This window comes from Orcinus orca, chromosome 12, assembly GCF_937001465.1.
Source record: "Orcinus orca chromosome 12, mOrcOrc1.1, whole genome shotgun sequence".
In the NCBI taxonomy this organism is placed as follows: Eukaryota; Metazoa; Chordata; class Mammalia; order Artiodactyla; family Delphinidae; genus Orcinus; species Orcinus orca.
Window position 1 is genome coordinate 13,604,618 of NC_064570.1, and position 23,058 is coordinate 13,627,675.

Sequence of the window (23,058 nt, forward strand, 5' to 3'; positions counted from 1 at the left end):
ATTAAATAAGTATTGAGTGAATGCTGAATGAATTATTGTTATCATGTGAAAGGAACCTATGGTATATTAATTTGACATCTACGTGCTTAAAACGTTGCTGCTGATACTTCATCAGAATATTTGAGGGATGTTTCTAAATTTTTTGTACTAAGCAATTTTTCTATGTAGTGCAAAGAATATATTTTAAAGGAATTTAGTTGTAAAGGTTGCTGCCAGATAGGAAGTAATGTAAAAATTCAATTTTTTTACCTCAAACTGATATTAAAATAATGTTTGTTCATTTAGTCCGCTTAGAGAATATGTGCAATTAATATGTCCCCCAAAGTATACTTTCTGGCTTAAATGATTTACATTATTTAAGTCATGAAATGGCTCACAGAAGTGCATGTATTACACCTTATAAAAAATAGAATATGGGCCTTCTCTGGTGGCGCAGTGGTTGAGAGTCCACCTGCCAATGCAGGGGACACTGGGTCGTGCCCCAGTCTGGGAAGATCCCACATGCCGCGGAGCGGCTGGGCCCGTGAGCCATGGCCACTGAGCCTGTGCGTCCGGAGCCTGTGCTCCGCAACGGGAGAGGCCACAACAGTGAGAGGACTGCGTACCACAAAAAAAAAAAAAAAAAAAAAAAAGAATATGGACAAATCAAACATGGCTCTCCTTGAATCAAGAAATGAAAGATTGTCTGTATTCTGCTTTTTCATTAGACTGTGAGCTTTCTTGGGTCATTCATTGTCTTGTGGCTGTTTGTTTCCAATGTACTTTATTCAGAACAATGCAGACCAAAGCTTGATTCTTCTCTTTTGTTCCCCAAAAAAGAAGTAAAAGCGAGGGGGAGAATAACATTAATCCCAATGACCTTTCGCTAGAACAGGAAATTTCCTACAGCACCCGCATTAGCTGTGGTTGCAGGAGGATGCTGATCCTTCTTGGGGCCCAGATTCAGTGACTGTATGGTTCATTGTTTTACTTTCTGCCCCTTCCACACTGCTTCTCAGAATGGGCTGCCCCCCTTTGGAAGCAACAGAGAAGGGAATTAGAGGTATTGGAAACACCTGGACCTCAGTTGTTCTGAAGGGGAAGAGGTTTTTTGTTGTTTCTTTTTGTTTTGCTTTGTTTTGATCAGTCTTTCCTTTGGCAAGTACTGCTTTCATGTAAAGTCGAGCAGGTCCTGGGTCATTAGTTCGCTTGGATGTGTCACTGGAGAATTCCACTACTGACAGGGTGTCAGACTCTGGGCAGGCTTTGATGGGCTGCAGTTGAATTTGGTCAGGGTCCCAGGGTGCGTCGTGTATCCCTCCCACATGGTAAATGCTCAATACATATGTAATGATAATATGGTCCTCACTACCATTAGCCAATGACAGACTGATTTGATTCCATTAAGAATGTCATTTGTTTTCATAAGGCATGATGTGAATTTGGGGGAATGAGAAAAAGTACTATCAGATTTGCCCTTGAAATTGATTTTTAGCAAAAATCTTTCATAACTGTTTTGTCATTGACAGTCAACAAGCTGCTCCCAATGCTTTTGGAATCAGGACAACTGTATACATTTTAAAATAAATCATTATTTTTTTAAAGTAAATATATTTATAAAATAAAAATTCAGATATCTCATTCTCTGCTCATTTCCAAAGGCTGTTTGGGACAGATAACTTTCTCTGAGCCATGGGTACCTGATGGGATGGTTTTGGTTAACGGCTAATGATACTAATTGGAAGTGAAACACCAGTTAGTCTGTGCAATGGATAAAAGTTTAGGTGCTGCTTTCTACTTAATGGGAAATTGATCTGTATTTGTTACATTTATGTGAGAATGATGTGTCTAGGCAACCCACACAGCTTAGAGGAAATATACTGAGATGAGTCAAAAAGTTAGGCTCCATTATTCGCTATGATTTTGGAAGATCACCTGCTGTTTCTGTAGATCAACTTTATCCCATACAACTTGCAGTCAATACCTCTTTCCCAATTAATCACAAAGATGTAGTAAGCGAAAGCCACTTCTCACCACCTCTACCACCCATCGCCCTCCATCAGGCCATCATCACTTCTCATCTAACTCCTGCAGTAGCCTGACAACTGGGGCTGCCAGTTCCGTCCCTGGTTGGGGAACTAGAATCCCACATGCCGCACGGCAACTAAGCCCATGCGCCACAACTAGAGAGCCTGTGTGCTTCAACTACAGGCTCTGGAGCCCGCACGCTACAACTACAGAAGCCCACGCTCTCTGAAACCCGTGTGCCACAACTGCTGAGCCCGTACACCACAACTAGAGAGAAGCCCATGCACCGCAATAAAAGATCCCGCATGCCGCAAAGAAGACCTGATGCAGTCAAAAATAAATAAATAAATATTTAAAAAAAAGAAAAGAAAAGAGAAGAAAACAAGCTAGAATGTGAACAGAGAATCTGGAAAAACTGTGGAAGTTTCTTGGTTGTTCCCCTTTCCCAGACCATACAGGCTAATTAGAGTAAGAAACAACTGGTGGACCAATGGCTCCCTGCCAGTGTGTTTGGAAAGCTTTCTTTTGAGTAACTAATATATGTCATTTACAACAATGGTGAAAATACTGAGCATAGCAAGGTTATTTTTGAAATGTCAACAAAATACCACAAATGGTACAAATATTTGCTATTTAAATATAGCATGTCTCTTTCACTCTGACAAGTTTTTTTTTTCTTCTTTTGTTTTTTTCAGGTCAAACACTTCAGAGCTTTGCAGGAACAGGCAAGGACCTACTTAGATCTCCTTTGTACCATGTGTGACTTGTCAAACTCTTCAGTGAAAACCACAGCAAAAGACATTCAACAAACAGAACAAATGGTAAAAGTTAAAAAATGACATTGGATATATCTGACTATATTCTCTTGCTTGAATGTTAGATGTGAAAAAATTTTTCTTCTTGGAGTATTCTTGCTATAATGCTCCTACAAGCATTATAATAAATATGTATTGAATTTCAACTAAGTCACAGAAAAGTAGGCACACGCTAATACTGATGCCACTGAATTGGAAGTGAAATATTTAGTCCCCTTGAACTGCTAAACATTCGCACCTCTTTCCTCTTCTCTTTTCTCCTCAATTACCATTCTCTCTTTCTCTTTTCCTATTTTTTCACTCATTTTTTTTCTTTTCTCCTTTTCCATTGTTTCCTTTCGGTCATATTTAGTGTGAAAGGGCCTCCTGACCCTTCCTATTAGGATGGCAAACATCTGTCATGACCCTTCTAATTCATTGGCAGTGGCTGAGTGTGGTGTTGAGAAGAATTCTGAAGCTGTATCTGGGCCCTTTGGACAGTGTTGTGATGAGTTAGCAGTACCTGCCTGCAGCAGACAGATGGCGCCACAGAGGCTGTGTGTTTTCTGCTGCTGCCTTAAACTCTGGAACACAACATGTTTGGATTAAAAAAAAAAAAAAGACTTGGTTTTGTTATTTAACTGAGTAAATATTCCAGAATAGTAAAATGATCTAAAGGAAAAAATAATGAAGAAATTAAGATAATTAAATAATTATAATATAGATATGAAAATAATTAAACTAACGTATGTATTTTTATTTACATGTTTTATTACATTACCAAAGCAAGTCTGTATTTAAATCCTTAAGAAAGATGATATAGCTCCTATATTTTTTTTTACAGAAATGATTTATCGAAATAAGTTATATGATTTCAAAAACCAGTGAAGCAGATCTAAACATATATCCAAAATGTTAATAACTCAGTGTTCTACAAGAAGTATCAGCAACTATGCACTAGAGGACAATATAAGTCTTTTCTAGTTAACCCCAAGACCAAATTGATGACTCAGTCAAACAGATGTATCCACTGAAATGCCCAATGTGAAAAACCATTAGGGCAGCTTCTGACCTAATAAATTGTTAAAACTTCTAGACCTTCACAGTATTGATTGAAATCATATGACATAAGTCTTAGACATTTGAAGTCTTTAGAAAACCTAAATATAAAATCTGTTTTTCTTGAAGCAAATAATTCTTTTTGGATTTATCACTCGTGTGTGTGTGTGTGTGTGCGCGCGCGCATACGTGTGTTGGCCTGTGTACATGGACAGGCTGATTCATTGAACATAAATGATCCTGTCCATTGCTGCTAACTTTTGCCTCTGTGTTTCCTCCAGATTGAACGAAGGCTTGCCCAGGCACAGAACTTAACTCAGGGCTGGGAAGAGATCAAGCACATGAAGGCTGAGCTGTGGATTTACCTCCAGGATGCCAATCAGCAGCTGCAGAATATGAAGAGGAGACACTCAGAACTGGAGCTAAATATTGCACAGAACATGGTGTCTCAAGTAAAGGTAGGAATTAACGTGCCTCCAGGGGAGCTAGAGGAGACAGGACGGGTGTGTGTCAATCAATCCTTACACATAGTTATTTAAGGAATGAGATAGAACAACTTTCATTTGGTGCCAGAAAAATATACCTCAGAAAGTGAACATTCAGATATTTTCTTGGAGCTCCAGTTGGCCACTTGCACTGAAGGACATTCACTCTGTAGCTTATTTCTGAATAAAGAACTGTGGTTTAGCTAGCAGAACCAGAAGACTCTGCCATTAAACAAACATGAAGCCTTATTATTCATTAGCTTTTCATCACAATATGGCTAAAGCTGTAGGATTTATCAATTTATTAAATATATATTTAATATATAAAACATTAACATACAACTGATTTAAAATGTAATAAAATATTTATATAATTTAAAATATAATAGAAAATTATTATAAGTATATTAACTTGATTGGAAGTTGTACCAGATTTTTTTTTTAAAGAATTCTTTTTTTTTTTAATTAATTAATTTTATTTTTGGCTGCGTTGGGTTTTTATTGCTGCACGCGGGCTTTCTCTAGTTGCGGCACCCGGGGGCTACTCTTCGTTGCGGTGCACGGGCTTCTCACTGTGGTGGCTTCTCTTGTTGCAGAGCACGGGCTTTAGGCGCGTGGGCTTCAGTAGTTGTGGCACGCAGGCCCAGTAGTTGTGGCTCACGGGCTCTAGAGCTCAGGCTCAAGTAGTTGTGGCACACGGGCTTAGTTCCTCCGCAGCATGTGGGGTCTTCCCCGACCAGGGCTTGAACCCATGTCCCCTGCATTGGCAGGCGTATTCTTAACCACTGCACCACCAGGGAAGCCCTGTACCAGATTTTTAACAAAGCTTAACATTTATTTTTTCTCTGTGACAATCAGCCATTTTTATTTTCTACTGGGATATTGTTTGCATATGCAGAAAGAAGAATGGAAAGAATATAAATTAGATTTTATTCTCAAAAGCATGAACTTTAAAAATTTTTAGAAAACTAAGGATGCACTATAAGATAAAATATTAGCTTTTTTCCTTAGTGGCTATAATACTGTTTCACATTTATCAGTTTTTCCTTATACTTTTCAAAGTAACACAAGAAAATACCACAGTACCCTCCGATTCTTAAACACTTGGAAATTTGTTCATAAGGAAGTATGATGATTTTAGATTTTCTCTTTGTCCCTCACTATACATTCTTCAACTACAAAAGTATTCAGAGGTATTGTATCTATGTCTCAATCTGTATTTATTTGGGGGGGGTGGTTATTCAACATTATTTTATTGTTGTTATCCTTTAGGATTTTGTTAAGAAACTACGGTGCAAACAGTCATCAGTGACCACTATTACAGAGAAGGTGGATGAGTTAACCAAGAAGCAGGAGTCTCCTGAACACAAGGAAATAAGTCACTTAAACGACCAGTGGCTGGATCTGTGCCTTCAGTCCAACAATCTGTGCTTGCAAAGGGAAGAGGATTTCCAGAGAACACGAGATTACCACAACTGTATGAATGTCGTCGAAGTGTTCTTAGAAAAATTTACTACAGAATGGGATAACTTAGCCAGGTAACAGCAATTCTCCAGTGGGTCACCAAAATGCTAAGCCAGAAATTCCTTAATTTCTATAAAAATCAAAAATGTCTTTCTTACATTTTAAACATTTTCTATCATTATAAATATTGATAAAACATTATGAAGAATCTGGTGTCATCTGTATCCATAATCACGATTTTCCTTGCTCAATATTAACTGAAGCAGGTGAGTAAGAGGAAAATATTTGAAAACGGCACCATTTCTACCTGCGACCTCAAGGAATATTTCAAAGCTGTTACACTGTGAGTTCAAAGAATATCCCAAGAATATTCCTAGTTTTAATTACCAGTTATGGGACTATCATCTATGATTTCAGGACATGAATCCTTCTTGAATCTATAGTTCCATGGGTTTCTTGTCAATTCTGTAAAGTAACACATTCTATGTAATTCAGTCTAGTTTTGTCTTGTACTTGTGGTATTCTAGAACTTAGTGAACAATCTAAATTCAATTAATGTGTGTCTTACTTGATTTTATAGCAATTGAACCCCTCTTAACTTTTTCTTTGAAAAGGATTCCCTCTCTCCCACATACATTGAGTCATCATATGGAAATCCTTCTATGCTCTGATCACTATAATTATTAAAACCTGTACTTCTTCTGCCCAGATTTATCAATTTGTAGCAATTAAAACTGAAAACATTATTCTAGCTGTAGTTAACTCATTAAATCATAGGGTTTTTGGTTTTGGGGTGTTTCTGTTTTGGAGGAGGTACCCTGCTTTCTGATTTGTTTACTTTTTCTTGATGCTCAGCATTTTACTAATCTTTGGGATAAATCCAATATAAGCAAAAACCCATATTTCAGGCGGACAATAGGCACCTCCGTCTGGTTAACCCACAGTCACCTCAGATCTAATATGTCCCGAACAGAACTCATCGTATGGCCTCCCAACACTCTTCCTCATACTTGAGAACTAATCGTTTTGTAAGTGAAAAAGACTCTAAGGTGGAATTTTCTCATATGTGTTTTGTAGTCAAAGGGATGAGAATCCTTTGCATTTCACAGTTATTTCTAAAGGTTTCTAATGATAAACAGAAAATATCTAAGTTCCACACATGAGCAGCTGTTAGAGCCATTGGTTGTTTCTTACACATGGTAGACGTCTAGCACTGGATTGTTTATGGGAGCTTCTTCTCACAGTAAAGCACGTAAATCACAGATCACTTAATTTCTCCACGTGCCTTTCAAGAACGCAGTAGATCAGTGTTTCTCAATATTTAGGGTTTCCGCAGATCATGAGGGGAACTTGTTAATGTGCAGATCCTCGTCAGTTGCTGAGAGTCAGAGGAAGAAGCTAAAAAGTACACCTCAGATGTGATGGGAGGGCAGCCTTAGCTAGAAGAAGTTATCTGGGCAAACTATCTTGGTTCAACTTCCGCTATGGAAATATATGGGTCTTACGTTCCATAATAATTGTAGCATCTCTGTCGATAAGCCATGAATTGAACCACTCTAAGCTAAGAAAGAAGATGGTGATGTGCACTTTAACATGATGTGAACAAACACAGGTATTAACTAAAGTTAACTTGATTTTATGTCTTTTAATATATACATATAGATCTGATGCAGAGAGTACAGCCATCCATCTAGAAGCTTTGAAGAAGTTGGCACTGGCATTGCAGGAGAGAAAGCAGGCTATTGACGATCTGAAAGAGAAAAAGCAGAATATGATAGACCATCTGAATGTGGATGACAAAGAATTAGTCAAAGAACAGACGAGTCACCTTGAACAACGCTGGTTTCAGCTTGAGGACCTTGTTGAAAGGAAAATCCAAGTGTCTGTCACCAACCTGGAGGAGTTAAGTGTGGTCCGGTCCAGATTTCAGGAGCTGATGGACTGGGCGGAAGAGCAACGACCCAACATTGCTGAGGCTCTTAAGCAGAGCCCCCCGCCTGACATGGCTCAGAACCTTCTCATGGATCACCTTGCCATTTGCAGCGAACTGGAGGCCAAACAGATGCTCCTGAAATCACTCACGAAGGATGCTGATAGGGTGATGGCTGATCTCGGCCTCAATGAGAGGCAGATAATCCAGAAGGTACTCTCTGATGCCCAAAGGCATGTGAATAGTCTCAGCGACTTAGTGGGCCAGAGACGAAAGTACTTAAACAAGGCTTTGTCCGAGAAAACCCAGTTTCTCATGGCGGTGTTCCAGGCGAGCAGCCAAATTCAGCAACATGAGCGCAAGATAATGTTCCGTGAACATATCTGCCTGTTACCGGATGACGTGAGCAAACAAGTGAAGACATGTAAGAGCGCACAAGCCAGCCTCAAGACTTACCAAAATGAAGTCACTGGGCTTTGGGCCCAGGGCCGCGAGTTAATGAAAGGAGTCACAGAGCAGGAAAAGAGCGAGGTGCTGGGGAAGCTTCAGGAATTGCAGAGTGTCTATGACACCGTTTTACAAAAGTGCAGCCATCGGCTACAAGAACTAGAGAAAAATTTGGTTTCAAGGAAGCATTTTAAGGAAGATTTTGATAAAGCTTGTCACTGGCTAAAACAAGCAGATATTGTTACCTTTCCCGAAATCAACCTAATGAATGAGAGTGCTGAGCTGCATACACAACTGGCCAAATACCAACACATTCTTGAACAATCTCCAGAATATGAAAATCTCCTACTTACGCTGCAGAGAACTGGACAGGCCATACTGCCGACGCTGAATGAAGTCGATCATTCCTACCTCAACGAAAAGCTAAATGCACTGCCCCTGCAGTTCAATGTAATTGTCGACTTGGCTAAAGACAAGTTCTATAAAGTCCAGGAAGCAATTCTGGCTCGGAAAGAATATGATTCCTTGATCGAGTTGACAACCCAGTCTCTGTGTGATCTCGAAGACCAGTTCTCCAAGGTGAGCCAAGTCCCCAGCGACCTGAGTGTTGAAGAGGCCCTGTGTCTTCAGGATGGTTGTCGAGCTCTTGGGGGAGAGGTGGCAGCCCTTGCAGAAGCAGTGGATGAACTGAACCAGAAGAAAGAAAGTTTTCGCAGCACAGGGCAGCCATGGCAACCAGACCGGATGCTGCATCTCGTCACCCTGTACCACAGGCTGAAGCGACAGACAGAACAAAGGGTGAGCTTATTAGAAGACACCACCAGTGCTTATCAAGAGCATGAAAAGATGAGCCACCAGCTAGACAAACAACTAGAGGTTGTGAGAACAGAGCAGGCCAAGGTGAACGAGGAGACGCTTCCTGCAGAGGAGAAGCTCAAAGTGTATCACTCCCTGGCGGGAAGCCTCCAGGATTCAGGAATTCTTCTAAAGCGAGTGACTGTGCATCTCGAAGATCTTGTTCCGCATCTTGATCCCTCAGCTTACGAGAAAGCCAAGCATCAGATCCAAGCCTGGCAAGAGGAGTTAAAACTGCTGACTTCCGCCATTGGCGTGACGGTGACGGAGTGTGAGAGCCGCATGGTGCAGAGCAGAGACTTCCAGACGGAGCTGAGCCGCTCCCTGGACTGGCTGCGGAGCGTGGAGACAGCGCTGAGGGGGCCACTGTGCCTGGACCTGAACCTGCGGGACGTCCAGGAGGAGATCAGAAAGGTCCAAATCCATCAGGAAGAGGTGCAGTCCAGCCTGAGGATAATGAATGCGCTGAGTAACAAGGAGAAGGAGAAATTCACGAGGGCCAAGGAGCTGATCTCTGCCGACCTACAGCACACGCTAGCTGAGCTCTCCGAGCTGGACGGGGCCCTGCAGGAAGCTCTCCGCACCAGACAGGTCGGTACCACAGGGCTTCCCCTTTCTTTTTTCCACTTTGCTTCTTTGTAAATAGGTGTGAGAAATTTCTTTGGTTTCGATTTTTTGTTTAGAATTGCTTCCTTAAATGTTTCTTTTTTTGACTACTACATGGAATCACCTTCAGTTGTGACTTAAAAAGGTGCTTTTATTGTTTATCCTCATGGTATTCATTTCATGTGGTTTTCATGTTCACTTGACTTTGGTTTTAATACAGGAACACCTCAGTTATCCTTCTCCTTTAGGAGAGATAATAAATGATAGCACTAGTATAATTAATACCATATGTGAGGAATTAATCATAAAATTCATTCATTAACAATGAATAAGTAGTGATGCTTTTTTAAAAACAATGTGAAACCTGGCATTTCTAAGCTTAGTCCTGGATGAAGAGTCTCCAGATGGAGAGAGGCAGACGGATGATGCAGTCCTGACAGTGCTGAGCCAGGCTTTCTTGCGGGGTCTCCCGTCAGTTGCCCCATCTCTCCACCCCTTCCTCAGGGAGGAGTGCTTCCTCTTCTCTGGCTTCCCTGAAGCACAACAGAAGCAAGACTAGAATATCCAGGGCTTCCCTGGTGGGGCAGTGGTTGAGAGTCCGCCTGCCGGTGCAGGGGACACGGGTTCGTGCCCCGGTCCGGGAGGATCCCACGTGCCGCGGAGCGGCTGGGCCCGTGACCCATGGCTGCTGAGCCTGCGCGTCCGGAGCCTGTGCTCCACAGTGGGAGGGGCCCCAATAGTGAGAGGCCCGAGTACTGCAAAAAAAAAAAAAAAAAAAAAAAAGACTAGACTATCCATCATGACTTGACTTGAAGATAACAAAGAAATGAGAGCATGCTCAGAACTTCCCAGGTTAGCCTCCTAATTGTGACTTGTTTGGGGGCTCTGTGCATTCAAAAATAAGAGAGATACAACAGTGCCCAGAGGTGTACTTCCTTTAATCCCTTGACCCTTTTTCTCCACATCTGTCCCTCTGATTCTATGGGATTTCAACCAGCCGTTTAAGTTAAGGACAGGCTTCCTTAGGATAATATAGTAACTATAGCTTTGGAGTAAAGCACACCTGGATTTCAATCTCAGTTATATGATCTTGAGCGAATTACCTACATCCCGTAAGTCTCAGTTTTCTCTGTGGGAGAGGGATAATAATACCTCCCTCTTCAGTTTTATATTCTTAGTGCAGGGTCTGATGTAGAGGTATCCCCGGATGACTCAGCTATCATTTAACTTTATTTTTCACATAGATTAAGGTTAACACTAAATAATACAATTTTAAAAAAAACTTAACCTGTGGTTAAAATCTTAGTAAACTTCATCATGTAAAATTCTGACTTCTTAAACTAGAGTCTATTTAGTATATTTTTACCTTTTCATGGTGGTTCAGGCCACTGTTAAATTTTTTTCAAAAAACTATGTCCCTATAGCTGTAGGGATAGAGATGGAGTATTTAACCCAGAGTGAAGAATCGAAACAGAAGTTACCTGGAATTTTCATTCTTGAAAAACATCTGTCATGTAAGCCTGCTTCTGTTGATTTGATGATTTTTTTTTTTTTTTTTTTTTGCGGTACGCGGGCCTCTCACTGCTGTGGCCTCTCCCGTTGCGGAGCACAGGCTCCGGACGCGCAGGCTCAGCGGCCATGGCTCACGGGCCCAGCCGCTCCGCGGCATGTGGGATCTTCCCGGACCAGGGCACGAACCAGTGTCCCCTGCATCGGCAGGTGGACTCTCAACCACTGCGCCACCAGGGAAGCCCGATTTGATGATTTTTGAACCAAAATCTTGAATCTGCTAAGGTGTCCCTACTTCTGCCATCTTGTGATTGGTAGTCTTATTGATTGTCTTGGCCCAAATAACTGAAGGTCGCGGTTCTGGTGGCGTTTCTAACCTCCACCACTGATTCTTTGCTTTGCCATCCTCATTCTTTCCTCATTAAGTGCTAATCTTACATGTACTTTCTCTACCACTTCTCTGCATCTTTGCTTGACAGTAATGGCTTGTCTTGTCCAACCACTGATGGCCAATTAGAGTGTTTCCTTTCCTTCTGGACTTCATTGCACAGGGGTCAGCTTTCCAATCTTCAACTTTTCTATCGTAGTCTCTATGCAAGACTTATAGGCTACTATTTCACTACCAGAAATCACTATTTGGCCTGGTAAATGCCGTTTTGGAAGTTTGGTGTTATTACACTCCCTTTTTTCCCCTCCAGCTTTATTGAGGGATAATTGACAAAGAAAATGGTAAGATATTTAAAGTGTACAGTGTAATGGTTTGATATATGTACACATTGTGAAAGAATTCCTTCTTCAAGTCAGTTAACAAGTTAACACATCCATCACATCACATATTTATCTTTATCTGTTTTTTGTTTTTTTGGTGAAAACATTTAATTTCTGCTTGTTAAGCAAATTTCAAGTATACGTTACACTGTTATCAGCTACAGTCACCATGTTGTTACACGTTAGATCCCCAGACCTTATTCAACTTAAAACTAAAAGTTTGCACCATTTTTTTTTTTTTTTTTTTTTTTGCCTGCACCGCACAGCTTGTGGGATTTTAGTTCCCCGACCAGGGATTGAACCTGGGCCCTCAGCAGTGAGATCATGGAATCTTAACCCCTGGACCACCAGGAATTCCCAAAAAGTTTGCACCATTTTACCAACCTCTCTATTTTGTTCACCCTGCAGCCCCTGGCAACCAGTTTTCTACTCTAAGTTTCTATGATTTCAGCTTTTTCTTTCTTTTTTTTTTAGAGTCCATATGGTATTTGCGAGACCATGTGATATTTGTCTTTTTCTGTCTGGCTTATTTCGCTTAGAGTAATATCCTCCAGGTTTGTCCGTGTTTTGGGAAATGACAGGATTTCCTTCTTTTTTAAGGCTGAATAATATTCCAAGGTGTGTATTTTTTTTTTTAATTCTTTCATCTGTGGATGGACACTTAGGTTGTCTCCATACCTTGACTATTGTGAATAACACTGCTATGAACATGAGAGTACAGATATCTCTTCCAGATAATGATTTTGTTTTCTTTGGATAAATACCCAGAAGTGAGATTGCTGGATCATATTGGCAGTTAATTTCTTGAGGAACTTCCATGCTGTTTTCCACAGTGGCTATAGCAGTTTACATTCCTACTGGTATTATTATACTCCTACCTAAATGAGTCATTATTTCACTTTGGTGACTATTCATTCTGCCACATATTAGTAAGCATCATATTTTTTCTTTAAAGAGAGGACATTTCAGAACCATCATAAATTTCTATTCAATCTGTGAGCTTGTTTATTTATTTTAACTGCAATAATAAAATTATAACAAGAAGAACAGAAGGGAAAGTAAAGGATAATAATGGATTGCACCAAAAAAAATTTACCAGCTTATCCATTCATTTATACACATACATCCATGTGACTGAAGACTGGAAAAGAAATGGAAAGCATAAATTTATTTTTGGCAAACACATTGCAAAAGAGAGTTGATTATGTTTGCAATTGCTGTTTTTCAGGCTACCTTGACTCAGATGTATAGTCAGTGTCAAAGGTACTATCAAGTGTTTCAAGCAGCTAATGACTGGCTTGACGACGCTCACGAAATATTACAGCTGACAGGCAACGGCCTAGATGTGGAGAGTGCAGAGGAAAGTCTCAAAAACCACATGGAATTTTTTAGTACAGAGGATCAGTTCCACAGCAATCTGGAGGAGCTCCAAGGCCTAGTAGCCAACCTGGACCCACTCATCAAGCCAAGTGGAAAAGAGGACTTAGCACAGAAAATGGCCTCCCTGGAAGAGAAAAGCCAGGGGACAATACAGGAGTCACATGTCCAATTAGATCTCTTGCAGAGGTATTGGATTTGTTTTGGTCTTTATATTCTAGTGAAATGGATTTTCACGTGGAAAATAGGAATATATTAATGATATACATTATCGTTCATTCTCTTCTCTTAAGTATCACTAGACATATTGACATCGAGCTCTGCATAGAGATGTGTGATTTGAAGTTTCTTATTGATGTGTGTTGGATTTTTTCAAGATGTGCAGCTCAGTGGCAGGATTACCAGAAGGCAAGGGAAGAGGTTATTGAATTGATGAATGATGCAGAGAAGAAACTCTCTGAGTTTTCTTTACTGAAGACTTCTTCCAGTCATGAAGCAGAAGAAAAATTGTCAGAACACAAGGTTAGTTTTGTTGTTTTTTTTAATATTCTTTCATTGTAACTGTAATGGGTCTTTGCAATATGATAGTTCCAGAAACAAGTCAATAAATCTTCATTTCCACCTGGGCTTTTTAAACACAAAAAGGATACGTTTAACCACATTTCTTAGCAGTTTTAACTTAATTAAATGCTGTCATCTTTTTAGGATTCCCATTAGAAATGCATAGCTAGGTTTAAAAAGACACATTCAGAGCAATTTGCTTCTGATAAGATGTGATACAATAGATTTCAGTAAATACTTTCTGGTGTAACTTACATTAGTTCAATTAAAATTCAAAAATTAATAGCTGAGTCTCACTCATATCACAGCAAAATAAGGTAGAATGTGACATACTTAAATATCAAATTCCATTCACTTATATTTTTGCTAGTTTTTAAAAATGGGAGAATGTCATCTCAAGCAGCATGTAAATGTTTGTTTGTAATAAATAAGTATTCGCCTTACCTCTTTTAAAAAAGCCAAGCCTAACTCAATTACAAATTAAATGTAAAAGTAAGAATTACCAGAGGAAAATAAACATATGTAGGAACATTTCCTTTTGCGGATAATTTTAGGCTTTACCAAAATCCATAGAGCTTTTGAGAAAAACCATCTCTCCCCTCAACCTCTGTTCCTCTGCCCACCCAGGCTTTAGTGTCAGTAGTTAACTCTTTTCATGAGAAAATTGTGGCCTTAGAGGGTAAAGCTTCAGAACTGGAAAGAACCGGAAATGGCACCAGCAAAGCAACCATAAGCAGGTCGATGACGGCTGTCTGGCAGCGCTGGACACGGCTCCGCGCTGTGGCCCAGGACCAGGAGAAGATACTGGAAGATGCAGTGGATGAGTGGAAGAGCTTTAACAATAAGGTAATCTCCATTACTGATGGGCTCAAAGTATTGTTTCCTTGCTGATGAGAATGTATTTTGAGAGCTTGTTTGGAGGTTCTAGCAGGGGAGCGCAGCTACTCGTATACCCTTGACCGAAGAACGGTCCTCCTCTATCGGGGAAGGTCGTCCTCTTCGACCGAGCGCGCAGCTTCGGGAGGGACGCACATGGATCGGTGAGGGAGGAAGGGGACACCCGCCTAGCCAGCCAGATCAGCCGAATCAACCCTGGCGATCAATGGGGTGACAGATGTCGCAGCCAGATCGCCCTCACATCCGAGAATGTATTTTGAAAAGTGGTATTTTGCTCCTTTTTTCAAATCGGCCTTATGAAAGTAAAAAGCCTTTTCAAAAAAATCTCTATTTACATTGATATGAAAACCAAAATATGAAATAAAATACATATGCAATGTGCAATTTAGTCCCAGGTCTGGGTCCAGTTATTTTAATAGGAAATAAGCCAAGTAATCACATTTGAAAGGGGGACAAGCCCATTTTGCCCCATTTGTGAGGCTCTTAGTGACACTTTCTTTCCTGGCCCTGAAAAAGTGCAAAACACTTTGTCTTTGCCATGAAATAAGCAGGAATTTAACTCATTTTCCAAATCCTGTTTAATTTAATATCTTCCCTTTTAAGTAGGGTTCAAGTTTTAAGCCACATCTTCCTTTATGACTCAAAGGCACGTATTCATGTTAGCGTAAATATTGAAAAGAGTTTTTCTTTTATCTGTTTAGTAAAAGAAAATTTTTTAAAAAAACCTTTTTCTATGTTATGAAATGTCTGATTGCCCTATTATTATTATATATTTTATTTATTTATTTCTGGCCATGCCATGCAGCATGTGGGATCTTAGTTCCCTAACCAGGGATCGAACCCGTGCCCCCTGCATTGGGAGCACAGAGTCTTAACCATTGGATTGCCAGGGGAGTCCCTGCCCTGATGTTATTTTGAGATTAAATCTTAAAACCCAGAATAATAGCGTGGTCTTTCCTTCCATGTTAAGGAGATTGTTCACATTTTAGTTTCCTGAGATTTGGAGTTGACACCATCATCTTTAACGTGCTCCAATGCATTAGTGTCAGATTTGGCATTTATGGGAATTGCCCTCTTTTTTTCAGTTTATTTACTTTGAACTTCATAGTATGTACATTTGTCATCAGGTTAAAAAAGCCACTGAAATGATTAATAAGCTGCAAGATAAATTACCGGGAAGTTCAGCAGAGAAAGCCTCAAAAGCAGAACTCCTAACTCTTCTTGAATATCATGACACATTCATTCTGGAGCTGGAACAGCAACAGTCGGGCTTACGGATGCTGGAGCAGCAAGCACTGAGCATGCTCCAGGATGGGGCCGAGCTGTCCCCTGGAGAAGAGCTACCCACTGTGCAGGAAATCACGGCAATGCAGGACCGGTGCCTGAAGTAATTATACACCTGCTCTCATTCTCTGCTTCTAAACTTGGCCATGACCCAAAGGGACAAATGTGGTATTAAGAGTCTGGGAGTGCTCCCCCCGACCACCTTACAAATGTGGGGCTCTGTTCCTGTCATCCTTGCTATCTAGTACATATCTAGTCGTATTTAGAAATATAGTAATGAACCAGATGCAATCTCTGCCTTCAGGTAGTTACGGTCAAGCAGCAGAGGTAGACAACTAAAGATGCCTTTTAGGTGGAGCATGGGAGGGGCACTAAGGGAAATCAAAGCAGAGGCAACTAAACTAGGAGAGGAGTCAAGGAAGCCTTCTCTTCAGAAGGGTGTTTAAGCTAAAGACTAAGCAGGCTTGAGCCAGCCAGTAAGGTGGGAGGAGAGCTCTGCAAACAGGGCAATAACAAGAAAGCGTGGAAGGAAGCATGTCACCTCAGGGGAACTCTTGGGTGATGGGGCGATTCATGAGACATAAAGCTTAAAAGGTAAACAGTTGGGAGCTATTGAGTACTTGGTTTTGATAAATCTTGATAACTCATTGGCTAAATTGGATGACACATAGATTAGAGCAAGGATGATACCAAAGTCCAGGTAAATAATAGTCATTTACTGATAGTGAACTTAGAGAAAGTTAATCTTTTATTTATTTATTTATTTATTTATTTTTGGCTGTGTTGGTTCTTCATTGCTACACACAGGTTTTCTCTAGTTGTGGAAGGCGGGGTGGGGGGGGCACTCTTCGTTGCGGTGTGCGGGCTTCTCTTGTTGCGGTGCATGGGCTCAGTAGTTGTGGCGCACAGGCTTAGTTTTTCCACGGCATGTGGGATCTTCCCGGACCAGGGTTTGAACCTGTGTCCCCTGCGTTGGCAGGCGGATTCTTAACCACTGCATCACCAGGGAAGTCCTGAAAGTTAATCTTAATGATATGTAACCAGCCTGATTCACTTATGGGGCCAGAGAGGAAACGTCACTATGTAATTTAACTCCTGTATTAACTACTATTACTCATACATATCCTACATTCACCCCTTCACTATAGATGAGTTCAGGATAATCTGACTCCACGTATTTAAATTTTTTTAACCAAATTTATGTCAATTCAAATTAAGACTTAAAATTTGGGTGTTGAACATTATTAATCATAAAATTTCCAAAGTTTGAGTCTTTATTTAAAGACTAGTTTCTAATAGGCACAAATATTCCAGTTACACATTACCTTTAAAGGCTGATGATTCTGCACCATGCGTAGATTTTCAAAGAGGAAATAAATAATCAAACAATCTCCAGGTTACTCTCGACAAGAAAATGAATTGCAGTTTAGTGGCATGGGAGTATGTCAGCTCTCAATTTTCCAGGGATAATTCATTCACTTCACGTGATGTATTTTCTCCTGTTATACTTGAAGTAAACTTAAATGTTACTGAAAATCATCTGGCAGTTTGGGGGAAGTGTCTTTACTTGGAAAAGATAGGCGGCTTCACTTTTTTAATGTCTGTTTTTGACAATTTGATGTCATGTATTGGGGGGGTTCCTTTCGTTTCAATCCACATCTGCTTTCTCCCTTTATTGTATCTAAAGCATACAGGAGAACGTGAAGAAGAACAGAAAGGTGTTAAGGCAGGAGCTGAAGGAGCGAGAAGTGGTGGAGACCCAAATCAATTCAGTAAAATCTTGGGTTCAGGAAACGAAGGAGTATTTGGGGAATCCAACAATAGAAGTAGATGCTCAACTTGAAGAACTTAAGGTACAAAACTCATTCCCTAGACCCATCATGTTAAAAAATTGTCCTGCTTTTAATCAAATGTATCTGTTTATATTCAATGAAATAATTGAATTAAAAATTTTTAGAAATGTTTTATAAACATTTATGTACATTTGTCATCAGGTTAAAAAAGCCACTGAAATTATTAATAAGCTGCAAGATAAATTACCGGGAAGTTCAGCAGAGAACTTCCCGGTAACTTATAGAAAACTAAAAGTTTTCTATAAGACTTTTAGTATTATTTCATTGGGCTTTCTTTTGTTCTGTATAAAGTGGACATGCTTCTTATTGAGACTAAAGAAAATTTTGCTTTTTGTAAATGTGTTTCTCTAATTCCACACAATCATATTTTGAGGAACAATACATAGCCTTGTCTCTGTACCCATAAAAATTAATTTCCTTATCAGGCTCCCAGAAATTTCTTATGTTGATCTTTTCTTCAGATTCTCCTAACAGAAGCCACAAATCACCGACAGAACATTGAGAAAATGGCTGAAGAACAGAAGAATAAGTATCTTGGTCTTTATACTATATTACCTTCTGAACTCTCTCTTCAGCTAGCTGAAGTGGCCTTGGACCTAGGAACTATCCATGATCAGGTAAACCTACGGTCAAGAAAGAGTACTTTTCCACTCTTTTATAGACTCAGTACTCTTGTATGAGAGTTCGTGATTTTCACAATCCTGTCTTCATGGAAACAGAGTTAAAAAAAAAAGATCAGTATAAAATAATAATATTAAATTAGAGGTCTTATTCATAGGCAAGAAGCATATGAGAAGATATTAGATGTGAACAATACTGTCAAACATTAAAGATAATTTATCTGCTTCCAAAAGGAAATTACTCAGAGAAACAAAGATACATTTCATGTATTCAACAAGTATTTATAGAGTATCCAGAGTCTGCCAGGCACTCTTCTTTTGTTGTTTCAGTTCAGCAAGATGTAGTAGGTGAAGATATTTGAAAAAAGGGAAAATCAGAGTTAAAAAAATAAGGTCAAACCAGGAATGAGGTTTCTACCCCAAATGCATGCTATAGGGTCCCATATTGTGTCTAGAGGAAGTCTTATCAGTCTAACTCTAACTTCCAAATAACTAAGGAAAGGAATGTGTATAAATTTTTTTTTTTTTTTTTTTTTGCTGTACGTGGGCGTCTCACTGTTGTGGCCTCTCCCGTTGCGGAGCACAGGCTCCGGACGCGCAGGCTCAGCAGCCATGGCTCACGGGCCCAGCCACTCCACGGCATGTGGGATCCTCCCGGACCGGGGCACGAACCCGTGTCCCCTGCATCGACAGGGGGACTCTCAACCACTGCACCACCAGGGAAGCCAGGAATGTGTATAAATTTTAAAAGAAACCTTTTTTTTTTTTAAATTTAACAAATTGCTACATAGCCATTCATAGTACTGAGATCAGAGGGATATTTCTATCTTAACTCCTAGTAAAGAACATACACTTTCATGTAGGGAAAATAGCTTCAGTAGCATTTGTATGGAAACATAATGGGTTTTAGGACCTTCTTGGTGGCCTAACACTAAAGCAGTTTAGTTAAAACTGGTCTACAGAAGATAAAGGGAGGATAATTCTAAACTACTACATGAAATGGAAAGTAGTATTGCATTGTAGAAACTATAAAACTATAAAATTCATGTAAGTGTGCTGTACCTTTTAGACTCTCCGGTGTATGATGCAAAGTGTTTAAAAATTTTCATCAAAGTCTAATTCTACTGCATCATACTATTGACCTAAACTAAAATATTATTTTTTATTTTAAGTATTAAAATATTAATTTTATACTAATATTTTACAGTATTACTTATTTGGTTTTTCTTCTTAGACATTGGAAGGTCTTTTGGGAAGGATGACTTGGCGAGTTCAGACCTTAAAAAAAGAAGTTCAAATTTCAGGTTTTTTCCCTCTGGATAAATTTCCCTATAATAGAGTTATTCACATGCATTCCATTTACGTTAGCGCTCAACTCAAAATAATGAAGTCGAAAAAAGTACTCTTTTAATGGTGTATTTCCTCACTACTAAGGAGATTTGATTTGCTATTTTTATATATTACAAAATGATCAGCACAATAAATCTAGTTAGCATTCAAAACCATACATAGTTATAAAAATTTTTTTTCTTGTGATGAAAACTTTTAAGAAGTACTCTCTTAGCAACCTTCAAGTATGCAATATAAGATTGTTAACTATAGTCACCATGCCATACATTACATCTGCATCACTTAAAGAGATTTTTTTTAAGACCTTTCATTTATACAAAGAAAATATTTCTTTACCATCTTCCCTTCAACATTTTATTATAAGCAAAATATGAATGTTATCATATCAAATCAAAGCCATTAAAAACTTGTAAATATTAACTGTGATTTTTCATTTTCCTTTCCATTGGACATGTTCTGTGCTTTTTTGTCATACTGTACAGAGGTAATTAGAAGTTAGAAAAAGAGTTAACAGATCATTAACAGCTACTTATGAAAAGGTGCATGGACACAAATCTGTGTGCCTCCAATTATCTGGAATCGTCTTCCATTTTATGAAGAAAAAGGCTTAGAAGAGTTTGTATGTTTAGGGTCACAGAGTTAGTAAGTGGAGAAGATAGAGTTCAAACTCAGCTATCTGAACTGCTTCCTGTAAACATCTGATGAGTGAATCACTGTACATGCATTGCTTGTTCCTTTGCTGAAATAGCAGCAGAAAGAGGTGCAGTTAATACGTAAAATGGCGGGAAGTAAGGCTGCAGGGAAAACCATGAGCGTTTGTAATTGCACGTGGCTGGCTTGTTGAGGTACTTCGATGCCAAAACAGTGTTGATGACCTAGAGTGCCTCTTGGCAATATCTGAAGATGGAGATATATATTAGTATTAATTATCCAATTTTTACCATGGTTGATTTTGCTGTTCTCATTGATTATTTAGATCCAGGACAAAATAAAAGAAGTTGAACAGAGCAAGGCCATGAGTCAGGAATTCAGCCAGCAAATTCAGAAGATAGCCAAAGATCTCACAACTATTCTAACCAAGCTGAGAGCAAAGACAGATAATTTAGTTCAAGCTAAAACTGACCAAAAGGTAAGGAAGGAGAAGTGGAAATTTAAGGGGGGCTATTAAATGAATTAAATATTCTGAGTGCATTAGTTTATTTTGAAGATACAGAAAAAAAAAAAAGCTTCCTTGATTAGCAGGCTTCATGAAAACCAGAGAGTAAAGGCAGGCAGTAAAGAAATTTTGTAAATACAATAATATAGAGCTACTTATATCGTATAATTTATTATCACGTTTAAACTGTATTCATAAATATACATGCATATGTAGTGTCAAAGGACTAAATGATGGTTTAGGATTACAAGTATATAAATTTCAAAATGAAGGATGTTCTTGGTAGTTAAATCCCTGTTCTCATTTTGCCAATGAGTAAAGGTAATCCTTTTTGGGTGGGACAGAAGGAAAATTTTAGCTCTCTCAGCCTCGTAGGAAATAAACACCAGGGTTACAAAACATCCTGCTCTGCCTTTTCAACTGAAGAAACAGAAATGAACCGATCATAGTTGAATTATTCTTATATGTTTGGCTTTTACAAAAATCATTTAAAATATAATCCTGCTGATTCTGGAAAATCTGGAGAAATTTATTATCTATAGTCTAACGTTCTTTCCTTTTGATGACCATCCAGGTGCTAGGAAAGGAATTAGATGTCTGTAACTTAAAATTAATGGACCTAGATGAAGCAGTACAAAAATTCTCAGAACAGAATGGCCAGCTAGGTAAACCACTGGCCAAGAAGATTGGAAAACTGACTGAACTTCACCAGCAGGCCATTAGACAGGCCAATAACCGGCTCTCTAAGCTCAGCCAGGTATGTTTTCCCAGCCGGTAATCAACATTCTCTAAAGCCAAAATTCAATTTTCTATTTTTTGCTTTTAAAAATAAGTGAAAATATAATATGGACAGTGATGAGAGTAAGTTAAATGTAGCTTATTTCATACCATGCCTGTGTTCCTAAAATTGACATGTAAACCTGACTTTATTTTATATCAAACCATATAATAAATTTATTGACAAAGGTGTTCCTATAAATGGACTTTTGTAAATAAGTAAATATATATGTATGTATGTTTGCCTTTACTTAATTGGTTCAGGTCACACATCATCATAATTGTTGAGCATAGACTGAACTTTTGCAAATAGATTATGTTTCTTTCTGTAATCAGGGATGAGTTAAATCAGAATTTGCAACCAATAAATTATAATATTGAAACCTATAATCCCCACCTACCACCTCCTTACTCAGTGAGGGTAGAGTAGGAAAGGAGGGAGAGAGAAGAGCTAGGTAGAGGAATAAGAGATAAGAATGGAGAATTTTTTAAAAGATTATTCAAGCATAGTAAGAACTTGGACTTTATCCTAAAGTCACTGGGAAGTCCTTAATAGATGTTCAATAAGGAAATAATTTTTCATTATACCTTTAGATATCACAGATATCATAATGATCAGTTCCTAGGATTATTGTATCCAAAGAGAGACCAAAGACTGATTTCTAGCTCACGAAGCAGAGTTTACATTTGTTATCTGAATGTTAATGATTTTTCAGGCAGCATCCCATTTAGAAGAATACAATGAAATGCTGGAGACAATTCTGAAGTGGATTGAGAAAGCTAAAGTCTCAGTACATGGAAAGATTGCATGGAATTCTGCAAGCCAACTTCGGGAACAATACATTTCACATCAGGTAACTTTGGGAAAATAGTTTTCAAAGAGTAACTAAGAGAGTGCTTTGATTTAACTGGCTAGGCTGACAGAAAATTTAGAGGACCATGATGTAAAATTATTTCAGGTGCCAGGAAAAAAGAAAGGTAAGGTAGCCCTAACAACTTGTCCAGGGGATTGAAAGAAAGTAGCTACCCATGAGATTTCATAAGACCATATATATAAATAAATATCCTCCTCTGTCTCCCCTAGACTTTCCATTTCCCAAGACCAAAAATAGTCATCCAGATAGGACGCTTTCTTTTTGCAGCTTCTTTGAAATAATTGTATGCAGGAATATGGTGGGAAATTCTTCCCCAGGAAGAGCTGTAGGGACAGGTGGAAAGATTATAGCCTCCAGACTCAGACTGATGGGGAAACCAAGTTC

The 23,058-nt window shown here is 39.1% G+C and overlaps 1 protein-coding gene across 1 annotated transcript in view; it reads left to right on the top strand.

The window, feature by feature from the left end:
• SYNE1 (spectrin repeat containing nuclear envelope protein 1) overlaps nucleotides 1–23,058 on the top strand; it is a 464,259-nt gene that overhangs the window by 257,491 nt on the left and 183,710 nt on the right. Inside the window, exons 75-87 of the mRNA XM_049695244.1 lie at nucleotides 2,703–2,828; nucleotides 4,142–4,318; nucleotides 5,618–5,883; nucleotides 7,472–9,632; nucleotides 13,153–13,490; nucleotides 13,679–13,823; nucleotides 14,490–14,708; nucleotides 15,887–16,146; nucleotides 17,731–17,896; nucleotides 18,358–18,513; nucleotides 20,843–20,995; nucleotides 21,597–21,779; nucleotides 22,516–22,653. Coding sequence (XP_049551201.1) covers nucleotides 2,703–2,828; nucleotides 4,142–4,318; nucleotides 5,618–5,883; nucleotides 7,472–9,632; nucleotides 13,153–13,490; nucleotides 13,679–13,823; nucleotides 14,490–14,708; nucleotides 15,887–16,146; nucleotides 17,731–17,896; nucleotides 18,358–18,513; nucleotides 20,843–20,995; nucleotides 21,597–21,779; nucleotides 22,516–22,653 — 4,488 coding nt within the window. The remainder of the gene's footprint in view (nucleotides 1–2,702; nucleotides 2,829–4,141; nucleotides 4,319–5,617; nucleotides 5,884–7,471; nucleotides 9,633–13,152; nucleotides 13,491–13,678; nucleotides 13,824–14,489; nucleotides 14,709–15,886; nucleotides 16,147–17,730; nucleotides 17,897–18,357; nucleotides 18,514–20,842; nucleotides 20,996–21,596; nucleotides 21,780–22,515; nucleotides 22,654–23,058) is intronic.